A 20,091-nucleotide genomic window follows, 5' to 3' on the forward strand; every position below is an offset into this window, starting at 1 on the left:
CTTGTGTTGAGGAACTCTATGAATAATCAAAATGACGGAAGCCCAGGGAGGTGGAGGAAGAAAGGAGCCTTTTCTTTACACTCGGGCCAGGAGCTCAGCTCATTCTGCTAACTCTGGCCCCAAACAAAGGGACGGTCCAGGCTCATGTAGGGGTGCAGGCTGGAGAGCAAAGCGTCCTCACAGAAGGGGAGGCTGCGAGGTTACGGGGAGGGACTTGGGCCCGTTGCTCAGGGTCTGGCTGCCTGAGTCTGTGATCTTTCCTGCACAGCTGGATCTGGGAAGGTTTAACATCAGCACAAGATACACCACTGGGGGTGTGTGGGACACCTTTTAGGAGGGCAGAAGCTAGCCGGGGTTACAGGAGCTGCCTTCTCAGTAAAGGTTCAGTCTGACCTTTACCACCTCTACTTGCTACCACTGCTCACCCAGTGAAGGCCAGCCTGCGCTAACCACTGCTCCATCTCAGACTGTCCACACATTCTTTTTTTTTAATATTTTATTTATTTATTTATTTATTCCCTTTTGTTGCCCTTGTTGTTTTATTGTTGTAGTTATTGTTGTTGTCGTCGTTGTTGGATAGGACAGAGAGAAACGGAGAGAGGAGGGGAAGACAGAGAGGGGGAGAGAAAGATAGACACCTGCAGACCTGCTTCACCGCCTGTGAAGCGACTCCCCTGCAGGTGGGGCGCCGGGGTTCGAACCGGGATCCTTATGCCGGTCCTTGTGCTTTGCGCCACCTGTGCTCAACCCGCTGCGCTACAGCCCGACTCCCTGTCCACACATTCTTAACCTGTATTATCTTTCAGTCTTTCCGTCCTGTATTGAGGCCTGCTTACAGATGCATCACAGTCAGATTATAAACACATATTATAAGCGTATCCAGGGGCTAACTTCTGGAAATTTTCTGTCACTTGTGCACTGTGATGTTGCATTTAACTAGGCATGCCACCGCCTGGCCCCCTCTTCACTGCTTTCTTTTTTTTTAAAAAAAAATTTATTTATTTATTCCCTTTTGTTGCCCTTGTTGTTTTGTTGTTGTAGTTGTTATTGTTGTTATTGATGTCGTTGTTGGATAGGACAGAGAGAAATGGAGAGAGGAGGGGAAGACAGAGAGGGGGAGAGAAAGACAGACACCTGCAGACCTGCTTCACCGCCTGAGAAGTGACTCCCCTGCAGGTGGGGAGCCGGGGGCTCGAACCAGGATCCTTCAGCTGCTTCTTGCGCTTTGTACCACCTGTGCTTAACCCACTGCCCTACCACCTGACTCCCCCTCTTCACTGCTTTCTAACATTGCCTCAAACCCAGCGTGATTGGAGTCCCACCAGCAGGCAGGAGTCAGCGTCCCTTTCGGGACTACGGACCCCTGTGCCCTCGGCCCCTCGTCCAGCTTCTCTGTGAAGCAGGCGCTGCTTGTCTCTGAGTGGCAGGTCAGGGCCATTCCGCATGGTGCACAGCCCAAGGCCAGGGCTGCAGCAGGGACAGGTCCTCAGACCCACCAGCCGCCACAGCTTAACCCCCCCCCCCCCCCGTGGTAATGCGTTCTTTCTTTGTCCACAATCACAGACTGCCGTGTTCCCCAGATCGAAGACGCCGAGATCCAGAACAAGACATACCGACACGGAGACCAGCTGGTCGTCACCTGCCGTGAAGGGTTTAAGATCCGCTACCCCGACCTGTATAACTTGGCCTCCTCGTGTCGTGACGACGGGACCTGGGACAACCTGCCCATCTGTCAAGGTCTGGCCCTGGCCCTTCTTCTCCTTGAGCTCCACAGGCGGGTCCAGGTCTGTAGAGTGACAGACAGCCCACAGGGACAAGCAAAGCCACCTGCCCCATCCACTCAGCTAGCTGTGCCTTCCTGTGGCCACCAAACCTCCACACCCTTCCCTGGCTCTCCCAGCTCCCTACATCCCCATTTAAAGACGTACGTGGGGGGTACACCATTTTGAGCGCTTACATCATCACATACAAGGACCTGGGTTCAAACCCTCAGTTCCCACTTGCAGGGGGGAGAAGTTTCATAAATAGTAAAGTTTCCTCCTTCCCCTTCTCCTCCTCTTGCTTCCCCGCCCCCTCTCCCCTTCTCTCTTTTTTGATTTTTATTGCCACCAGGGTTATCACTGGGGCTCAGTGTCTGCACTACAAATACACCACTCCCAGTGGCCGTTTTTTCCCCCTTTCTATTTTATTTAACAGGCCGGTGAGAAATAGAGGGGAAGATAAGAGAGGGAGAATGTGAGAGAGACACCTGCAGAACTGCTTCATGGCCCGTGAAGCCTCCCTTTGCCACGCCTTCTTGAAGAAAACCCAAGGTAGTTGAGGAGTTAGGAGGCTTGTTCTGGGCTGTGAACATGATGGGTATCAACTATCACGGGTTGATGGAAGTACTAGAGCATTTATTCTTATTTCAGTAACGGCCAGAACATATTTCAAGCCAGCCTTGTGGAGGTTATTTCCTCCTAATAGTATTATCCCTTTTATAATTCATGAAGAGGAGGAGGAAAAATAACCAAGTTCAAATTTCACTCCGACCACACGAATATTTATCCTCTTGCATTTTTTTTTTTTTTTTACATTTGCCTGAGTGGCCGTGAAAGAGTCCTGTTTATAGAAGCAAAGCCCTGGAGTCCACATTAATTCTGCTTTTATTTTTCAACATGTGACTCAGACCCAGGGACCCGGGAGCCCATGTATAATTCATAGTCAGAGGAGAGGAGAGTATACACAGCTTTATTTGTACCCGAGAGCAGGCACAGCACAAGCTGAGACAGATGTTAACTTCGTGCTTGGGCCTTGGGACAGGCCATGCGGGTTAGAAATCAGTCACTCCCTTCCTTCTGTGGGAGCTGAAGAGCCGGGGTCCCCTGGAGTGAGGAGGCTTGGGGACTCAGGGTGAAGGTGGCCCAGAGCTCCCCCACACCGCCCCCTGGAACTTGTGTGTGTGTGGTGGTGGGGGGAGTGCCGGGCTAGCATTGCGGGTGTTTCTTCCCGGGCACGTACTCTCTGGGTGGGAGAGAACTTGACCGGAGCCAAGATGGGCTGCTGCTCACTCAGCGACACAGGAGAGAGACCAGGAACTCGTGACGGAGTGGGAACGTGATGCGTCTTTATTGATCAGAGACCACGCTTTTCATATCTTAGAAACCAGAAGTGGAAAGTCAGAGAAGGAAATGGCTAGGAAAGGGGGTGGAGAAAAGGAAAGAGCAGGAAGGTAGAAAGCTTCCATAGCAACTGTTGCAAAGGTTTTAACCAGTGGGATGAATTAATACCCTGCAGGCAGGGCGGGTCTCAGGCAAAACAATGATTATGTAAATAGACCACAGTATCAGCAATGGAGGAGAGCAGGGTGGCTGCCTGATGGGGGAAGGGCGTCTCCTGTTGTGTTTACATGCCTAGAACCTGCTTGCAGAGTTGGGTGATTGATTCAGACACACTCGGTTCACTACAGATTCTGTCCAGGCTGGAATCTATGTCAGTGCCAGCAGCGTGATGTTAGAGAAGCGGCCCAGAGCCGACCACCCTGCTTTCTTACTGTCCACGTGCCCTCCTACCCTCAGACCCTGGTTTTCTCCTTTCAGGACACTGAGCACAGTCAGCTTCCTGCGGGGCTCCCCCACCCACACACACACCCATGATTGTTTTTATTTATTTTAATTTGTGATATAATATTGGCTTTCAAAATTACAAGATCAGCAGGGTATAGTTTCACACCTTTCCCACCACCAGAGTTCTGTGTCCCTCCTCCCTGTGTCCATTAGAAACTGCAGATGCTACCATGATGCCATCCGGACTTCTTGGGCAGACAACCCCACCAATATGTCCTGGAGCCCCGCTTCCCCAGAGCCCTGCCCCACTAGGGAAAGAGAGAGGCAGGCTGGGAGTATGGATCCACCTGCCAATGCCCATGTTCAGTGGGGAAGCAATGACAGAAGCCAGACCTTCCACCTTCTGCACCCCACAATGATCCTGGGTCCATACTCCCAGAGGGATAAAGAATAGGAAAGCTATCAGGGGAGGGGATGGGATACGGAGTTCTGGTGGTGGTGGGAATTGTACCCCTCCTATCCTATGGTCTTGTCAGTGTTTCCATTTTATAAATAAAAATTAAAGAAGAAAAGAAACTGCAGTGGTTCTCCCAAGGTTATAGATAAGGGTTGACTATGATTTCTATAATTATCTATCTATCTATCTATCTATCTATCTATCTATATTTTTGCTCATTTTCTCTATGGTCCTCTTCCTTTTTTAAAAAAATTTTTTTGTTAACTTTATTTATTTATTGGGTAGAGACAGTCAGAAATAGAGAGGGAACAGGGAGCTAGAGAGAGACACCTACAGTCCTGCTTCACCACTCGCAAAACTTTTCCCCCTGCAAGTGGCGACCAGGGACTCGAACCTGGGTCCTTGCGCTCTGTAACATGCGCTCAACCCAGGTGCACCGCCATGTGGCTCCCTGTCCTCTTCCTTTTTAAGTCACACCTACACTTATTGCTACTTCCAAATGTCCTTCCTTTTTTACCTCCTCTCTCTGGGAACTGATGGAATTGCAGTTCAGAGCCCTCTGGTCATCTTCCCCTATTATTTCTCCCCTTCTGGGAGTCTGGACCAAAAGTCTTTATGGGGAGCAGAAGGTGGGAGTTCTGTGATTGCTTCTCCTCTGGACATGTTGGCAAGTGGATCTATCCCCCTAGCCCGTTTCTGTCTTTCCTTAGTTGGGGCAGGGCTGGAGAGGTGAGGTTCCAGGACATACTGGTGAGGTTGTCTGCCCAGCAGTGTCAGGAGAGAATCATAGTGGCATCTGTAACTTGGTGTCTGACTCTTAGTGAGTTTCTGAAGAAATCCCGGTTGTATTTCATTGAGTTTCCAGGTGATTTTTAATTTTTTTTTCTACTCCATAGCCACACCTCCAGAAGTCTGATATTGATGTGTGTGTGTGTGTGTGTGTGTGTGTGTGTGTGACTATGTCTCCCAAGGTGCTATGTCATTCAGAACACCTGATCAGTGTTTTCCAATTACCCAGCACCACCTGGGGCATTGGGCAGAGTCTGTACTGTGCTTGGTTCGCTGGCAGGCCAAGGGGACTGAGTGAGGCTCTTCCCCTTCTCTCTCCCCTGCTGCAGGCTGCCTGCGACCCCTCGCCTCCTCCAACGGCTACGTGAACATCTCGGAGTTCCAGACCTCCTTCCCTGTGGGCACTGTCATCTCCTACCGATGCTTTCCTGGCTTTAAGCTCGAGGGGTCTGAGTATCTGCAGTGCTCACCCAACCTGCTCTGGTCGGCCAGCCCACCCCGGTGTCTTGCTCTGGAAGGTAACACATCTTGTTCTTGTGCAAGTAGTAGGAGTGGAGGCCACGGTCACCACGACAGATGCGCAGCTGAGGCTCGTGGCCGGCAGGAACCCTGAGCCCCTGGCTTGCTTCAGTCACCTGTCCTCCCACAGGGAAGCCCACTGATAACCAGACATCAGATGAGCCCCCCCACCATACTCAACCCCTCCCCACCCCCCCCTCAGGAGAGGAGGGTGGATTACAGAGAAGAGTTCAGCCTATCAAAGGTCAAGCCATGAAATATCACAAAGCTAAATTCATTTCCTCTGCCCCAAATGAAAACAGATTGTGTGATGGGCCCATTGATCTCATTCCTTCTTTTGTCGCTGCATCGATATTTCTTCCCATTTCCATGCTTTTTAGGACCTGGTGGTAAATATTTTGCTGCAGGCAGACGCGGACCCTAGAGCCTGAAGCCAGGGGCTCGGTGTCCCCCAGGCCTTCTCTGATTGTATGTGAGCATTTCCCAGCGTGCTAACCAGCAGCTTGGAGTAGAGAGGGAGATAAAGCCACTGCTGGCGGAATTGGGGCAGGGCCTGGGGAGGGCAGAACCCCTGAAAACTATTGCTGGTGAGTGTGACAGGCTCCCAGCCTCAGCCCTGGCCCTGACTTGGGTCTTAAAATTAAGCTCGATGACTCTGAACCTTGTTGATTCTTGGGATGTGATCACAGTGGGAGGGAGGGGGGAAGAACCCAAGAGAAAGAGATCCCTTGAGAAAAGATTAGAGGGCCAAAGCCTAGTAACACAAACCTCTTCTGGGTAGCAAAACAAGGCCTGGCAGAATGGGGGCGGGGGATGAGTTCTTCCAAGCGGAAAGGAGTGGGAGGGTGGGCAGCCCAGGACTTGAAGGAGAGAGGAGGCTGGTTCCAAGCCAGGCCTGCCAGGCTATTCCTTCTATGAAGCGAGTAAGTACAGCCTCCACTCCCCTCACTGCCCACCCAGCAATCGTAACCCTGCAGGGACCGGACCTACCGTAAGAGGCAGACAGGGCAGAGGGCCCTCAGTGACACCTGATTTCCAGAAGCCCACCACCTAATCTTTCATGTGGGTATGTTCTGGGCAGAGCCTGTCTCTCCTGGCCTGCCCACCCCCAGCCCTTTGTGGTGGGGGGGTGCACTTGAACTGTTCCTTGCTCTCAACTTCTCTTTTCTCTTCTTTTCCCTCTTCTGTTTACTTCATAAAGCTGGAGTTTGTGCCTTAAAACTTTGGTTGATGTGAATAGAAACTCAAGAACTGAATCAGCCTTTCAGGATCTAAATCAAAATTAACAGAAACTAAAAACTGTGTGTGTGTGTGTGTGTGTGTGTCTTTTTTGGGGGGGGACTCAGTAAATATTACTTTTTGCTTAATTTGGAGAGACCCACAACCCTGCATGCTCATTTGCTAAGTCTGACACCCCCCACACACACACACCTAGAGACATGAGGGGTATGGAAGCCTTCCTTCTGTTGCAAACCCCGGGGGAACAAGAATTCCCATGCAAGGGGGCTTTTCTGGTCCTGGAGTTTTTCCTCCCAGCACAGAGAACTAGAAACCGAGAAACCAAGGAATGGTTAAGTGGTATCGTGGTTCTGACCATGTTGACTTGCCGTGCTGATTTGAACATCTTTTTGCATTTGATTTAAATGCATTTCGACCAGCCATGTTCTGACAAGCTTCATTTGGGGCCTTGAAACCCAGACTTTTTAGAGCCTGGAGAACATATGAATAAGCTTAAGACAGAATCTAGGGGCCAAGTGCTGGCTCACCCAGTAGAGTACACATGTTGCTGTGTGCAAGGAGCTGGGTTCAAGCCCACAGGACCCCCACCACCACCTGCAGGGAAGAAGCTTCACAAAGATGGAGCAGTGATACAGGTGTCTCTTCTCTCCCTTTCTGTCTTTCTCTGTCTTTCATTCTTTATCAGAAAAGAAAAAAGGAAGGGAAGGAGGAAAGGAGAGAGGGAGGGAGGGGGACATTGGCAGCCAGGGACAGTGGAGCTGTGTAGGCACTGAGCCCCAGTGATAACCCTGGTGGCAAAAATAAAGTGAAATGAGGTAGAACAGAATCTGACTTCAAGGGACAACACTCTGAGAGTCCAGCCTAAGGGAAGCGGCGCTGGCTTCTGTGGAGAAAGGAGTGAGGTATCTTTCGGCCTTGATGCCAGCCCCGGGAGGGTCACAGCTGCTGTCTCTGCAGAGCGGCCGTTCAGTGCCTTTCTTTTCTCCAAATAATCTTTATTTTTGATTCCTGTCCCTTTAAATAACCCGATGGAATTTGTCTGTGAGACCTTCAAACGGAGCTCTACTTAAAGGCACTGAAGCCACGATTCTAAACCGAGCGCGTCAGGCTGGACTCTGAGGTGTGTTCTGGTCGTCAACCTTGACAGACACTGGGCTAAATGAAGTACTGGATTCGAATAAGAGATGAGAGTCAATGAAAACTAATAATAAAAAGGTACCTGGGTGTCAGTATTTCTTTCATTCTTACAGGAGTTGTAAATCACTTTTTGAAAAAAAAATGTTTATTTATTTTATTGGATAGGGCAGTAGAGAGAAACTGAGAAGGAGGAGAGGAGAGAGAGGCACCTGCATCACTGCTTCATCACTTCTGAAGCCCCCCCCCCCACACACACATCCTTCAGGTGGGGAGCAAGGGCTTGAACCCAGGTCCTTGTGCCTGGAAATGTGTGTGCTTAACCGGGCATATGGGCATCCGCTCCCGTAGATCACCTTATTAAAAGTTGTTGTTAAAATTCGGAGGCTCTTGCCGGGCAGGTCTAGCTTCACAGGCGGGCACAAGCACTCTTTCTTTTACTCTGGAACTCAGAAACCCAGGAACTCTGTCTCTCTGGCACTCTCTCTTACTCTGTAACCCTGAAACTCTCGAACTCAGGAACTCAGGAACTCTGTCTAACTCAGGAACTCAGGAACTCTGGCTAACTCTGGCACTCTCGGACTCAGGAACCCTCTCCCTTACTCTCGAACTCAGACACTCTCGAACTCATGAACTCAGGAACCCTCCCTCAGGGTTCCTTGGGGCGGGGCCAAGCAGGCCCGCGAAATTAATTGGACTGATCCAATTCTCTTGGTTTGGGGAGGGCTAGAACAAACCAATGTAACGCATACGACAAAAGTGACCTCGTTATACAAGCTTGTCATAAGGTGTCACCGTCCAGGAAACATCCTAGGAAAATATACCCACCTGCGTGGCCCTCCCTGTCTATGCTTCCAGAACAGACGGCTTGTGGTTCTCGAGGGCGCAAGTGCTCTCACATCGGGGGAGTCCTGATGCTTGTGGGCTTCTGTGAGCACAGGAAGGTGCTCAGAGCACTGAGTTCTCTGAACAGTGGTGCTGGGGTCCCTCCTCTGTGAACTTGTCCTTCCCCCCTCCCTCATTCCACCCCCCCTGCCCCCAACTCTGTCTAACTTGCCCTGAGCCAGGAGTTGGCATTGCCAGTGATCATGGAGGCAGGATGGTGCATATCCGCACAGTGAGAACTGGCACACAGCAGCCTGGGGGCTGGCAGGTGGCTCAGCTGGTAGAGTGAACACTTCCCACGCATGAGGACCCGGGTTGGAGCCCCGGGTTACCACATGGGAGCATCTTCCGGGAGCGGGAGCGGGAGTGGGATCTTCAGGAGGGGTGGAACAGTGCTGCAGTGTCTCTCTGTCTGTTCCTCCCTCTCTGTCTCTCACCCTCTAGCAGAAAGAAAAGGGGCTGGGCAGTGGTGCACCCAGTTAAGCACACATACCACCATGAGGAAGGACCTGGGTTCGAGCCCTTACTCCCCACCTGCAGTGGGGACACCTCACAAGCGGTGAAGCAGGTCTGCACATGTCTTTCTCTCTCCCTCTCTTTCTCCCCCTCCCCTCCCTTCCCCTCTCAATTTCTCTCTGTCCTGTCAAGTAAAAAAAGAAAAAAAATGGCCTCTGGGAGCAGTGGATTCATAGTGCTGGCACTGAGCCCCAGTGATAACCCTGGTAGCAAAAAAAAAAAAATTAAAAAACCCTCCAAGAATGGGAGGCATGCAGCCACTGAACCCCAAAACATAGGCCTGATGGTTAGTAACACACACTAGTTGGGCTCCGTCCTGGGTCTCCTGCTTAATCATTGTGACTGGGCAAGTCATTTAGCCCCCAGCTGCCTCCATCTCTCCTGTAAAATGGGGGAGCTGACTATACACCTTGTGTGACCCTGCCAGTCTGACCCGGTTGCCAGCGAGGCCCATGTGGTGAAGTTCCTGGCACTCAGCAGGTGCTTATGTGCCCATGGTTGGTATCGCTCTTAAAATTGTGTGCAGAGTCACGGCAATGGTGTGACAGCCTTCTTAGTCCAGTTGTTATTGATGAGTGAGCATTGGGAGGCCAGCCTCCATTAGGGTGTGCTGTGTGGCTGTGGGCAGGCAGTTGTCTCTCTCTCTCTCTCTCTCTCTCTCATAAATAAAACATATACAAATAATGGAGAAGGTGCCAGGTGGTAGTACACCCTGGTAAGTACACACACTACCAAGCACAAGGACCCAGGTTCAAACCCCCTGCTCCCCATCTTCATGACTGGTGTAGCAGTCTGCAGGTGCCTCTCTTTCTCTCTCCTTCTCTGTGTCCCCCTGCTTCTCAATCTCTCTCAGTCCTATCGAATAAAATGGAAAGAATGGGGTTTGAAATAAAAAAAAAGGAAAAATTGGCTGCAGGGAGTAGTGAATTCATAGTGTGGGCAATAACTCTGGTGGCAATAAGTAAAGAACGAGAGAGAAATAGCTCTCTTGGATAGTGTGCTGCTTTGCCATGTGCAAGACCCAGGTTTGAACCTGGCCTCCACCACAATGAAGGAAGTTTCCCCACCATGGTCTCTTCTCCGGCACTCCCTGCCTCTCTGCCTGTCTGTGCCTATCTTTATTTTTTATTTTTTTCTTCCTTTTTTATTTGTGATGAACAGTGGGTTCCAAGATTGTAAGAGGACAGGGTCTAGTCCCACACCGCACCCACCACCAGAGTCTGTGTCCTCACCCTCCCAACTCCCAGAGAGAAGCTCCAGATCTCACAAAGTCTTAGAGACAGTTTGCTGCCCTGCTTGTTTCGTTTTTGCCTCGGTTCTCTAGAGTCCACCAGTGAGTGAAGCCACCTGGTCGTTAATTGTCTTTTATCTCTCTTTGTTTCCACTAAGTAGTCACCTCCAGCTCCATCCATTTTACCGAAAGGATACGGTGTCATTGTTTTATTTTTCTGATTGCAGAAGAGTTTCCATGGAGTATAGATTCCATAACTACTACTACTACTACTTCTCCTTCTCCTTCTCCTTCTCCTTCTCCTTCTCCTTCTTCTTCTTTTTGCCTGCAGGGTTATTGCTGGGGCTGGGTGCCTGCACTACAAATCCATTGCACCTGGAGGCTATTTTTTTCCCCTTTTGTTGCCCTTGTTGTTTATCGTTGTTGTTGTTATTGTTGTTATTGATGTCACTGTTGTTGGATAGGACAGAGAAAAATGGAGAGAGGAGGGGAAGACAGAGAGGAGGAGAGAAAGACAGACACCTGAAGACCTGCTTCACCGCCTGTGAAGCGACTCCCCTGCAGGTGGGGAGCTGGGGGGTTCGAACCGGGATCCTTACGCTGGTCCTTGCGCTTGGCACCATGTGCAACTTAACCCGCTTCACTACCACCCAGCCCCCAATCCCATAACTTCTTTAACCAGTTGCCTGTCACCAGGCATTTGGGCTCCTCTCTTTAAAGAAAATAAAAGAGTCAGGCTGCAGCGGGCCTCTGCCCATCATTATGGTGCGACTGTCTCGTTCTCCTCCCCCTCAGTGTGCCCGCTGCCCCCCATGGTGAACCACGGCGATTTCATTTGCCACCCGCGGCCATGCGAACACTTCAGCCATGGGACGGTGGTGGAGTTCTCCTGCGAGCCTGGGTACAGCCTCACCAGCGACTACAAGTATATCACATGTCAGTACGGAGAGTGGTTCCCCTCCTATCAGGTGTACTGCATCAAGACAGGTGAGCCCTCCCTGCACACGCCGGCCTGGGTGCTCCCGGCAGGCCCCTGGGTGCTCCTGTCAGGCCCCTGGGTGCTCCCGGCAGAGGGTCAGGCCTGGCCTACTCATCTCCAAGCTCAAGCACCGAGACGCCCTTGGTGATGCCCTGCCTTCCCCCGGCTTTGACCCTGCATCAGGCAAGGACCTGGGTTTCCAGGGGCATCCCAGTGACGCCTCACCTACACGCCCTGCTCTTGGGGACACACGTGCTGGGACAGGAAGCCCCTCTTATCCAGAGTCTCAGTTCCCATGGCCTCAGTTAACCGCTGTGAACCGGGGACATGGAGAGAGATTTTGAGAAAAAGGGTCCTTAGTGAATAAGGAGCATTTCTCTGTCACGGGGCTTGTGTGTAAATCAGGCCTCATCAGAGAGAAGAACTTAGCATCTGAAGGCTCTGCACTACCCAAGAAGGAGCCAGGCTTGCACTAGGTGCCTTGGGCTGTGCCCCGTGGGTGGGGGTGACCGTGTGCCCCAGGCTCCCGGAGGGTAGGGTAGACAGGACAGGAGGAACATGGAGGGTCCCCGGGTAGTGCAGGCAGCGGCCAGCCTGGGAGAGAGGGCTCCCAGCTGAGCCTCAGAGCTAAGGGTCAGAGACTTAGCAGCCTGTTCTGCAAGGTCAGCTTCTCCGGACATGGGGGAGGCCCGAGGGGCCTCACTGACGGCAAGGGGCAGGCAGGTGTCCTGTGTCCAGTGGTCCATCTGGGACCCCCAGTGGAAGGAGCGGGGGCTCACCAGCAGGACCGGCTGCCCGCTGACTCCCCACAGAGCAAGCGTGGCCGGGCGCACACCAGACCCTGCTGACCACGTGGAAGATTGTGGCGTTCACGGCCACCAGTGTGCTGCTGGCACTGCTGCTTGTCATCCTGGCCCGCGTGTTCCAGACCAAGTTCAAGGCCCACTTCCCCCCCAGGTCAGTGCCCGGCTCCCGCAGCCCAGAGTGCCAGTGTCAGAGCAGGGCCTTGGGTAGGGGAAGGCAGCAGAGGGGCAGGTCCCTGGAGGGTGCAGACCTGGGGTTTCAGGGGAGCAAGCTGGAAGACAGTTTCCTGGGGGGTTGGCAGGTCAGAGAACCAAGCTGGAGATGGGCCTCGGTTCTCCCCTCTCCCCTCCCTCTTCTCTCCATTTCTCTCTTCCTCCCTCCCACTCACTCTCTTTCTCCCATCCCCTTCCTTTCTTTCTTTCTTTCTTTCTTCCTTCCTATGTCTCTCTCTCTTTCTCCCTACCTCTTTCTCCTTTCCTTCCTTCCTCCCTTCCCTTCTTTCTTCCTTTCTTTATTTCCTTCCTTCCTTCCTCTCTTCCTCTCTTCCTCCCTTTCTTTGCCACCAGGGTTATTGCTGGGGCTCAGTGCCAGCACTACAAATCCACTGCTCCCAGCAACCATTTTTCACTCCCCCCCCATTTTATTATCTAGGACAGAGAGAGAGAGAGAGAGGGAGAGAGAGAGGCTCCTGCAGCACTGCTTCACCACTCATGAAGCTTTTTCCATGCAGGTGGGGACCAGGGGCTTGAACCCTGGTCCTTGTGCACTGTAATGTGTGCATTTAACAAGGTGCGCCTCTGCCTGGCCCCAACAGTGAGATCTGTTTTTTTTTTTTTTTAATGTTCCTCCCAGCCTCTTTCACTGTAGGTTTTTCAGTCCCTCTCTCACGCCCCTCCTGCCCCCGGGGCTGGGGGCAGGAACCCCCACTCTCCGTCCCTCTCTGTGTGTCCTCACGTGGTCTGCTCAGGACCTCACTGAGTGGGGGACAGGCTCTGGATAGCAGAGGCAGACGCAGCCTGATGAAGCCGCCCCTCTAGAAGATGCCACGTCTGTTCATCCCTTCCCCTCAGGCTCAGGCCTGGGACCGCTCAGGCCGGTGCTCAGGGGCCCAGCACCTGCCGGACTTCTCTCTCTTCCCAGTAGAGTGCAGGCTCCCCGGGTGGGCACCCCTGAGCTTAGGTTTTGGGGTGCAGTGTCCACAATGGGCATGGGTACTAGGTCTGGCATCTGTAGGGACAGTGGGCCGTGTCCCCCTCCTGGTAGCCCAGGAACTCAGGGACAGCCAGACCCAGTGGAGGCAAACAAAGCCAGACCTTCCACCCCCATAAAAAATTTGGGTCCATGTTCCCAGAGGGATAAAAATGGGGAAGCTTCCAATGGAGGGGATGGGACCAGCAACTCTGGTGGTGGGAACTGTGTGGAATTGTGCCCCTGTTATCATTTTGGGGGGGGCTCATTTTTAAAATATTTATTTATTATCTTTTGTTGCCCTTGTTGTTTTATTGTTGTAGTTATTAATGCCCTCGTTGTTGGACAGGACAGAGAGAAATGGAGAGAGGAGGGGAAGACAGAGAGAGGGAGAGAAAGACAGACACCTGCAGACCTGCTTCACCGCCTGTGAAGCGACTCCCCTGCAGGTGGGGAGCCGGGGGCTCGAACCGGAATCCTTACACTTGCGCTTTGTGCCACGTGCGCATAACCCGCTGCACTACCACCCGACTCCCTGTGCCTGTTATCATACAGTCTTGTTAATCATTATTAAATCACTAATAAAAATTTTTTTTTAAAGAAGGATGAGGTTCAGGGAGGGAAGCACTCAGAGCTATGCCCCCTAGGTCAGGGGATATTGGGAGGGCTGCCAGACCCCAAGGCCCCCCCGAACCAGTGGGGGGGGCTCCCTCTGACATGCTCACACCCACTTGCTTGCACAGGGGACCCCCTCGGAGCTCCAGCAGTGACCCCGACTTCGTGGTGGTGGACGGAGTGCCCGTCATGCTCCCGTCCTATGACGAGGCCGTGAGTGGCGGCCTGAGTGCCTTAGGCCCCGGCTTCCTGGGCTGCTCCATACCTGTGGACGACCAGAGCCCCCCAGCATACCCCGGCTCAGGGGACCTGGACACGGGCCCCAGCATGTCGGAAGCCTGCCCCCCTGAGCTGCGGCAGAGCCTGTCCCCACAGCCCGCTTGCCCGGGGGGCACTCAGCCTACTGCCGGGAACCCCACCTCGGAGGCCAGCCCGACAGGAGAGGCTGTGTCCACCAGCCCCAACATCGACATCGAGGATGGTAAGTCTGGCCTGGGCCCAGGGGGACACACCAGACAGTCTGGGCCCTCTGGCCCTGTCGGTCACTTTCAGCAGAAGCCTGAGGGAGCCGGGCCCAGTGTAAGGAGGACTAGCTGCTATCTCCCGAGAGAGGAGCCCATGAACCAAACTTCAGAAAGGGCACCCAGCTCAAGGGGGGCAGGCGAGGCACCTGGTACAGTGCGTACGTCGCCAGGCACAAGGACCCAGGTTCAAGCCCCTGGTCCCCACCTGCAGGGGGGTGCCTCACAAGCAGTGAAACAGTGCTGCAGACGTCTCTCTGTCTCTCTCTCTCCCCCTTCCCTCTTGATTTCTCACAGTCTCTATCCAATAAAGTAATAAAATATAAAAAAATTAAAAATAAAGGCAAGCTTTTCTCAAAAGGAAGAAAAAAACAGGAAGGAAAGAAAAGGCACTCCGTCGCCAGGAGTACGAAGTAGAGGTGGCTGGTGCTTGGAGGGTTTCCTTCCTCCTCCTCTCCTACCTTCTCTCCCCTCCCCCCACCTTCTCTCCCCTCCCCCTACCTTCTCTCCCCTCCTCCTCTCCTCCTCTCCCCTCCCACTACCTTCTCTCCCCTCCCCTACCTTCTCTCCCCTCCCCCTACCTTCTCTCCCCTCCCCCTACCTTCTCTCCCCTCCTCCTCTCCTCCTCTCCCCTCCCCCTACCTTCTCTCCCCTCCCCCTACCTTCTCTCCCCTCCTCCTACCTTCTCTCCCCTCCTCCTCTCCTCCTCTCCCCTCCTCCTACCTTCTCTCCCCTCCCCCTACCTTCTCTCCCCTCCCCCTACCTTCTCTCCCCTCCCCCTACCTTCTCTCCCCTCCCCCTACCTTCTCTCCCCTCCCCCTACCTTCTCTCCCCTCCCCCTACCTTCTCTCCCCTCCCCCTACCTTCTCTCCCCTCCCCCTACCTTCTCTCCCCTCCCCCTACATTCTCTCCCCTCCCCCTACCTTCTCTCCCCTCCCCCTACCTTCTCTCCCCTCCTCCTCTCCTCCTCTCCCCTCCCCCTACCTTCTCTCCCCTCCCCCTACCTTCTCTCCCCTCCCCCTACCTTCTCTCCCCTCCTCCTCTCCTCCTCTCCCCTCCCCCTACCTTCTCTCCCCTCCCCCTACCTTCTCTCCCCTCCTCCTACCTTCTCTCCCCTCCTCCTCTCCTCCTCTCCCCTCCCCCTACCTTCTCTCCCCTCCCCCTACCTTCTCTCCCCTCCCCCTACCTTCTCTCCCCTCCCCCTACCTTCTCTCCCCTCCCCCTACCTTCTCTCCCCTCCTCCTCTCCTCTCCCCTCTCCCTACCTTCTCTCCCCTCCCCCTACCTTCTCTCCCCTCCTCCTACCTTCTCTCCCCTCCTCCTCTCCTCCTCTCCCCTCCCCCTACCTTCTCTCCCCTCCTCCTACCTTCTCTCCCCTCCTCCTCTCCTCCTCTCCCCTCCCCCTACCTTCTCTCCCCTCCCCCTACCTTCTCTCCCCTCCCCCTACCTTCTCTCCCCTCCCCCTACCTTCTCTCCCCTCCCCCTACCTTCTCTCCCCTCCCCCTACCTTCTCTCCCCTCCCCCTACCTTCTCTCCCCTCCCCCTACCTTCTCTCCCCTCCCCCTACCTTCTCTCCCCTCCTCCTCTCCTCCTCTCCCCTCCCCCTACCTTCTCTCCCCTCCCCCTACCTTCTCTCCCCTCCTCCTCTCCTCCGCTCCCCTCCCCCTACCTTCTCTCCCCTCCCCTACCTTCTCTCCCCTCCCCTACCTTCTCTCCCCTCCCCCTACCTTCTCTCCCCTCCCCCTACCTTCTCTCCCCTCCCCCTACCTTCTCTCCCCTCCTCCTACCTTCTCTCCCCTCCTCCTACCTTCTCTCCCCTCCCCCTACCTTCTCTCCCCTCCCCCTACCTTCTCTCCCCTCCCCCTACCTTCTCTCCCCTCCTCCTCTCCTCCTCTCCCCTCCCCCTACCTTCTCTCCCCTCCCCTACCTTCTCTCCCCTCCCCCTACCTTCTCTCCCCTCCCCCTACCTTCTCTCCCCTCCCCCTACCTTCTCTCCCCTCCCCCTACCTTCTCTCCCCTCCCCCTACCTTCTCTCCCCTCCCCCTACCTTCTCTCCCCTCCTCCTCTCCTCCTCTCCCCTCCTCCTACCTTCTCTCCCCTCCCCCTACCTTCTCTCCCCTCCCCCTACCTTCTCTCCCCTCCCCCTCTCCTCCTCTCCCCTCCTCCTACCTTCTCTCCCCTCCCCTACCTTCTCTCCCCTCCCCCTACCTTCTCTCCCCTCCCCCTACCTTCTCTCCCCTCCTCCTCTCCTCCTCTCCTCTCCTCCTTGTTTTTATTTCCAGCGGGGTTATCACTGGGCCTTGGTGCCAACATTATAAATTCACCACTCCCAGTGGCCGGCCTTCCTTCCTTCCTTCCTTCCTTCCTTCCTTCCTTTCTTTCTTTCTTTTCTATCTTATTTGATAGGACAGAGAGAAATTGAGAGGGAAGGGGTGAGACAGAAAGATACAGGGCCAGGTGATGGACTGGTTAAACACACATAATACTAAGCACAAGGATCCAGGTTTGAGCCCCCAGCTCCCCACCTGCAGGGGGAAAACTTCATGAGTGGTGAAACAGGGCTGCAGATGTCTCTCTGTCTCTCTCCATCTCTATCTCCCTGTCCCCTCTCAATTTCTCTCTGTCCTATCCAATAAAATGGCTGCCCAGAGTAGTGGATTCATAGTTTCATAGTGCTGACACCGAGTCCCAAGTTAACCCTGGAGGGAGGGAGGGAGAGAGAAGGAGAGGGAGAGACTGAGAGAGACCTACTTCACCGCTTGTGAAGCTTTCCCCTGCAGCTTGGGAGACGGGGCTCAACCCCTGACCCTTGAACACAGCAGCACAGACAGAACAGCAGAAATGAAGAGGCTCTCGGGAGCAGGGGACATGTGTGCAAGGTGCATCAGGAGGCTCCAGCCTGGTGGGAGCAGCTGTGTGAGTGTGTGTGTGTGTGTGTGTGTGTGTGTGTGTGCGCGCGCGCACGCATGCAGGTGGCATGTGTGTGTGTGTGTGTGCAGGTGGCCTCTATGTGTGTGTGTCTGTGTGTGTGTCTTGTGTGTGTGCAGGTGGCGTGTGTGTGTCTGTGTGTATGTGTCTGTGTGTGTGTGCAGGTGGCCTGTGTGTCTGTGTGTGTGCAGATGGCCTATATGTGTGTGTGTCTTGTGTGTGTGCAGGTGGCGTATGTGTGTCTGTGTGTGTGTGCAGGTAGCCTGTGTGTCTGTGTGAGTGTGTGTGTCTGCATGTGCAGGTGGCATGTATGTGTGTGTGTGTCTTGTGTGTGTGCAGGTGGCGTGTGTGTGTCTGTGTGTGTGTCTTTGTGTGTGTACAGGTGGACTGTGTGTCTGTGTGTGTGTGCAGGTGGCCTTTGTGTGTGTGTCTATGTGTGTGTGTGTGTGCAGGTGGCATGTGTGTGTGTGTGTGCAGGTGGCATTGTGTGTGTGTGTGTGTGTGTGTACATGTAGGTGGCCTGTGTGTGTGTGCAGGTGGCCTCTGTGTGTGTGTGTACATGCAGGTGGCCTGTGTGTGTGTGTCTGTGTGTGTGCAGGTGGCCTCTGTGTGTGTGTGTACATGCAGATGGCCTGTGTGTCTGTGTATGTCTGTGAGTGTGAGTGTGTGTGTGCAGGTGGCCTCTGTGTGTATGTGTGTGTGTACATGCAGGTGGCCTGTGTGTGTGTGTGTGCAGGTGGCCTGTGTGGGTGTCTCATGGGGCAGGAAAGGCAGCTGTCGGCCGAGGTCATGTGGGAAAGGGTGTTACACTCACTCGGGCTTTGCCCAGGACAAGAGCCCCACTTTGCAAGTGAGGGCACTCCTGTCAATCTGTCGCCCCACTAGTGGTGATGGTGTGGAAACGGGGTCTCCTGGCTCCCTTTCTGCAGAGCGGAGCTGCCCCTTTGTTTCTGAGTCAGACCTTTTACTTTGTAATGCAATCATCAACTTGATTAAAATCTGACTCTATTGGGGGCCGGGTGGTAGCATACCAGGTTAAGTGCACATGGCACAAAGTGCAAGGAACCACACAAGGATCCCGGTTCGAGCCCCCGGCTCCCCACCTGCATGGGGGTCACTTCACAAGCAGTGAAGCAGGTCTGCAGGTGTCTTTCTCTTTCCCTCTCTTATCTCCCTCTTTTCACTCAATTTCTCTCTGTCCTGTCCAATAAAAATGAAAAATAACCACCAGGAGCAGTGGATTCATAGTGTTAGCACTGAGCCCCAGCGATAACCCTGGAGGCAAAAAAAAAAAAAAAAAGAAAGAAAGAAAAAGAAAAAATCTGACTTTATTTATCTTTTTCTTTTGAGTCAAGTGTGAAGAATTTCCGGAAGTGGGGCATGCTGGGCCAAGCTAACTGCCATCTCCTCTCTTACAGAGATCCCACTCATGGAAGAAGACCCGTGAGCAGGTGATGGCATTGTCCCTCTGGGGATGGTGGCCTTGTCCCTTGGAGTGAGGCCACAGAAGGACTGAGCCCAGGAGGGCGGGCGTGAGGACAAGGACTGCCGTGGACCACACACCCAGGGAGGCTGACAAGCTGTGGCCGCTGTCTTTGTGAATGAGACTCTAGGGGTCACTGAGGGAGAAGGGGTGCCCCGGGATGGTGGTGTCTGCGTGTCCCCTGCCCCCGGCACTGAGCAACCGTTGGGATGAGCACCGCCAGCCCCTCCGAACGCATGCCACGTTATGGAATCCCGCTTCTCAGACCTGCTCCAGACTGCCCCTGGGCTCCCGGCATGTGGGGCAGGCCTCTGCGGGAGGAGCGCCCCTGCAGGCTCCCCATGGAGGGGAGGGCTCTCACACCACCAGGGGACTCCTTTCCCTCCTCTGTACGGACTCAGCTCAGAGCACCCACTGAGGCGGGTTGTGGCTGTTCTGGTGAGAAGGAGAAGGCCCAGGTCTGTTCTGCCTTCTGGAAGGTTCTTCCAGGAAGCTGATCACATACTCTGCACAGTGCTGGACTGTCCTTATGTGAAACAGTCTGTGTACTCCAGGTCTTGTGGCTGGACACAGGGTCAGGATTTGCCCAGAGTCAATGCGCCCCCTGCCCCTCCCTGGTTAGTTAATTTCACGGTCATCACTCCCCAACTCGGCCACAAGGTCTACTTCCACAACAGCTCCTGCAGACCTGTCCCATCTCCAGACAGAGCATGGGGTGGGCTTTCTCTCTCACCCTCATCCAGCCCCCAGCCCAGAGGCCCCTCTCCAGCCCACCCCGGGCCTAGCTGCCCCCTGCCCACCACACCTGCGCTCCTGCTGCCTGGCTCTGGTCCCGGGATGCCGTCCCGGAGAAGACGATTGACTGGTCGCTGACCCAAGCGAGTCCTGCTGTGTCTGGCCCTGCTGAGTGGGTGGGGTCCCTCTGGCCTGTGGGCTTCAGACAAACACAAGGACTCTCGGGTCCGCACGGTGGCCACCGCGGGGGCCTGGTGAAACCCTGGTTTGCTCTCGACACAGGCTGATTAAAAATTACAAAATGACGTCCGTTGGAAGTGTGGCTTTGAGGGCAGAGCGGGCAGGGAGGGGCAGTGGCAGTAAGCCTGGGTGAGGGGACGAGGCGTGCAGCTGGGACTCCAGAGACTCTGGGTGTCACCAGCTTGCTGGTCCCGCTGGCGCCCTGGCAGTGGTACCCCCGGTGACAGCTTCCTGTGTGGTGTGCGGGGGACTGTCACACCCCTACCTGCCACCCTCACACCTGT

General features: G+C 54.2%; 1 protein-coding gene across 3 annotated transcripts in view; it reads left to right on the forward strand.

Moving 5' to 3' along the window:
• SUSD4 (sushi domain containing 4) overlaps positions 1 to 19,872 on the forward strand; it is an 81,715-nt gene extending 61,843 nt beyond the window's left edge. The window contains exons 4-10 of one of the 3 annotated variants that reach the window (XR_009550289.1): positions 1,564 to 1,737; positions 5,121 to 5,309; positions 11,111 to 11,302; positions 12,107 to 12,251; positions 14,030 to 14,382; positions 17,202 to 17,300; positions 18,768 to 19,872. Coding sequence is in view for 2 of the 3 variants with exons in the window: in XM_060192447.1 (XP_060048430.1) it covers positions 1,564 to 1,737; positions 5,121 to 5,309; positions 11,111 to 11,302; positions 12,107 to 12,251; positions 14,030 to 14,382; positions 18,768 to 18,796 (1,082 nt within the window). In the remaining variant the exon portion in view is untranslated. The remainder of the gene's footprint in view (positions 1 to 1,563; positions 1,738 to 5,120; positions 5,310 to 11,110; positions 11,303 to 12,106; positions 12,252 to 14,029; positions 14,383 to 17,201; positions 17,301 to 18,767) is intronic. The other 2 variants (XM_060192447.1, XM_060192446.1) reach the window with 2 other exon arrangements.
• The last annotated feature ends 219 nt before the right edge of the window (positions 19,873 to 20,091 follow it).

The sequence above is a fragment of the Erinaceus europaeus genome, chromosome 6 (genome assembly GCF_950295315.1).
Source record: "Erinaceus europaeus chromosome 6, mEriEur2.1, whole genome shotgun sequence".
Taxonomy (NCBI): Eukaryota; Metazoa; Chordata; class Mammalia; order Eulipotyphla; family Erinaceidae; genus Erinaceus; species Erinaceus europaeus.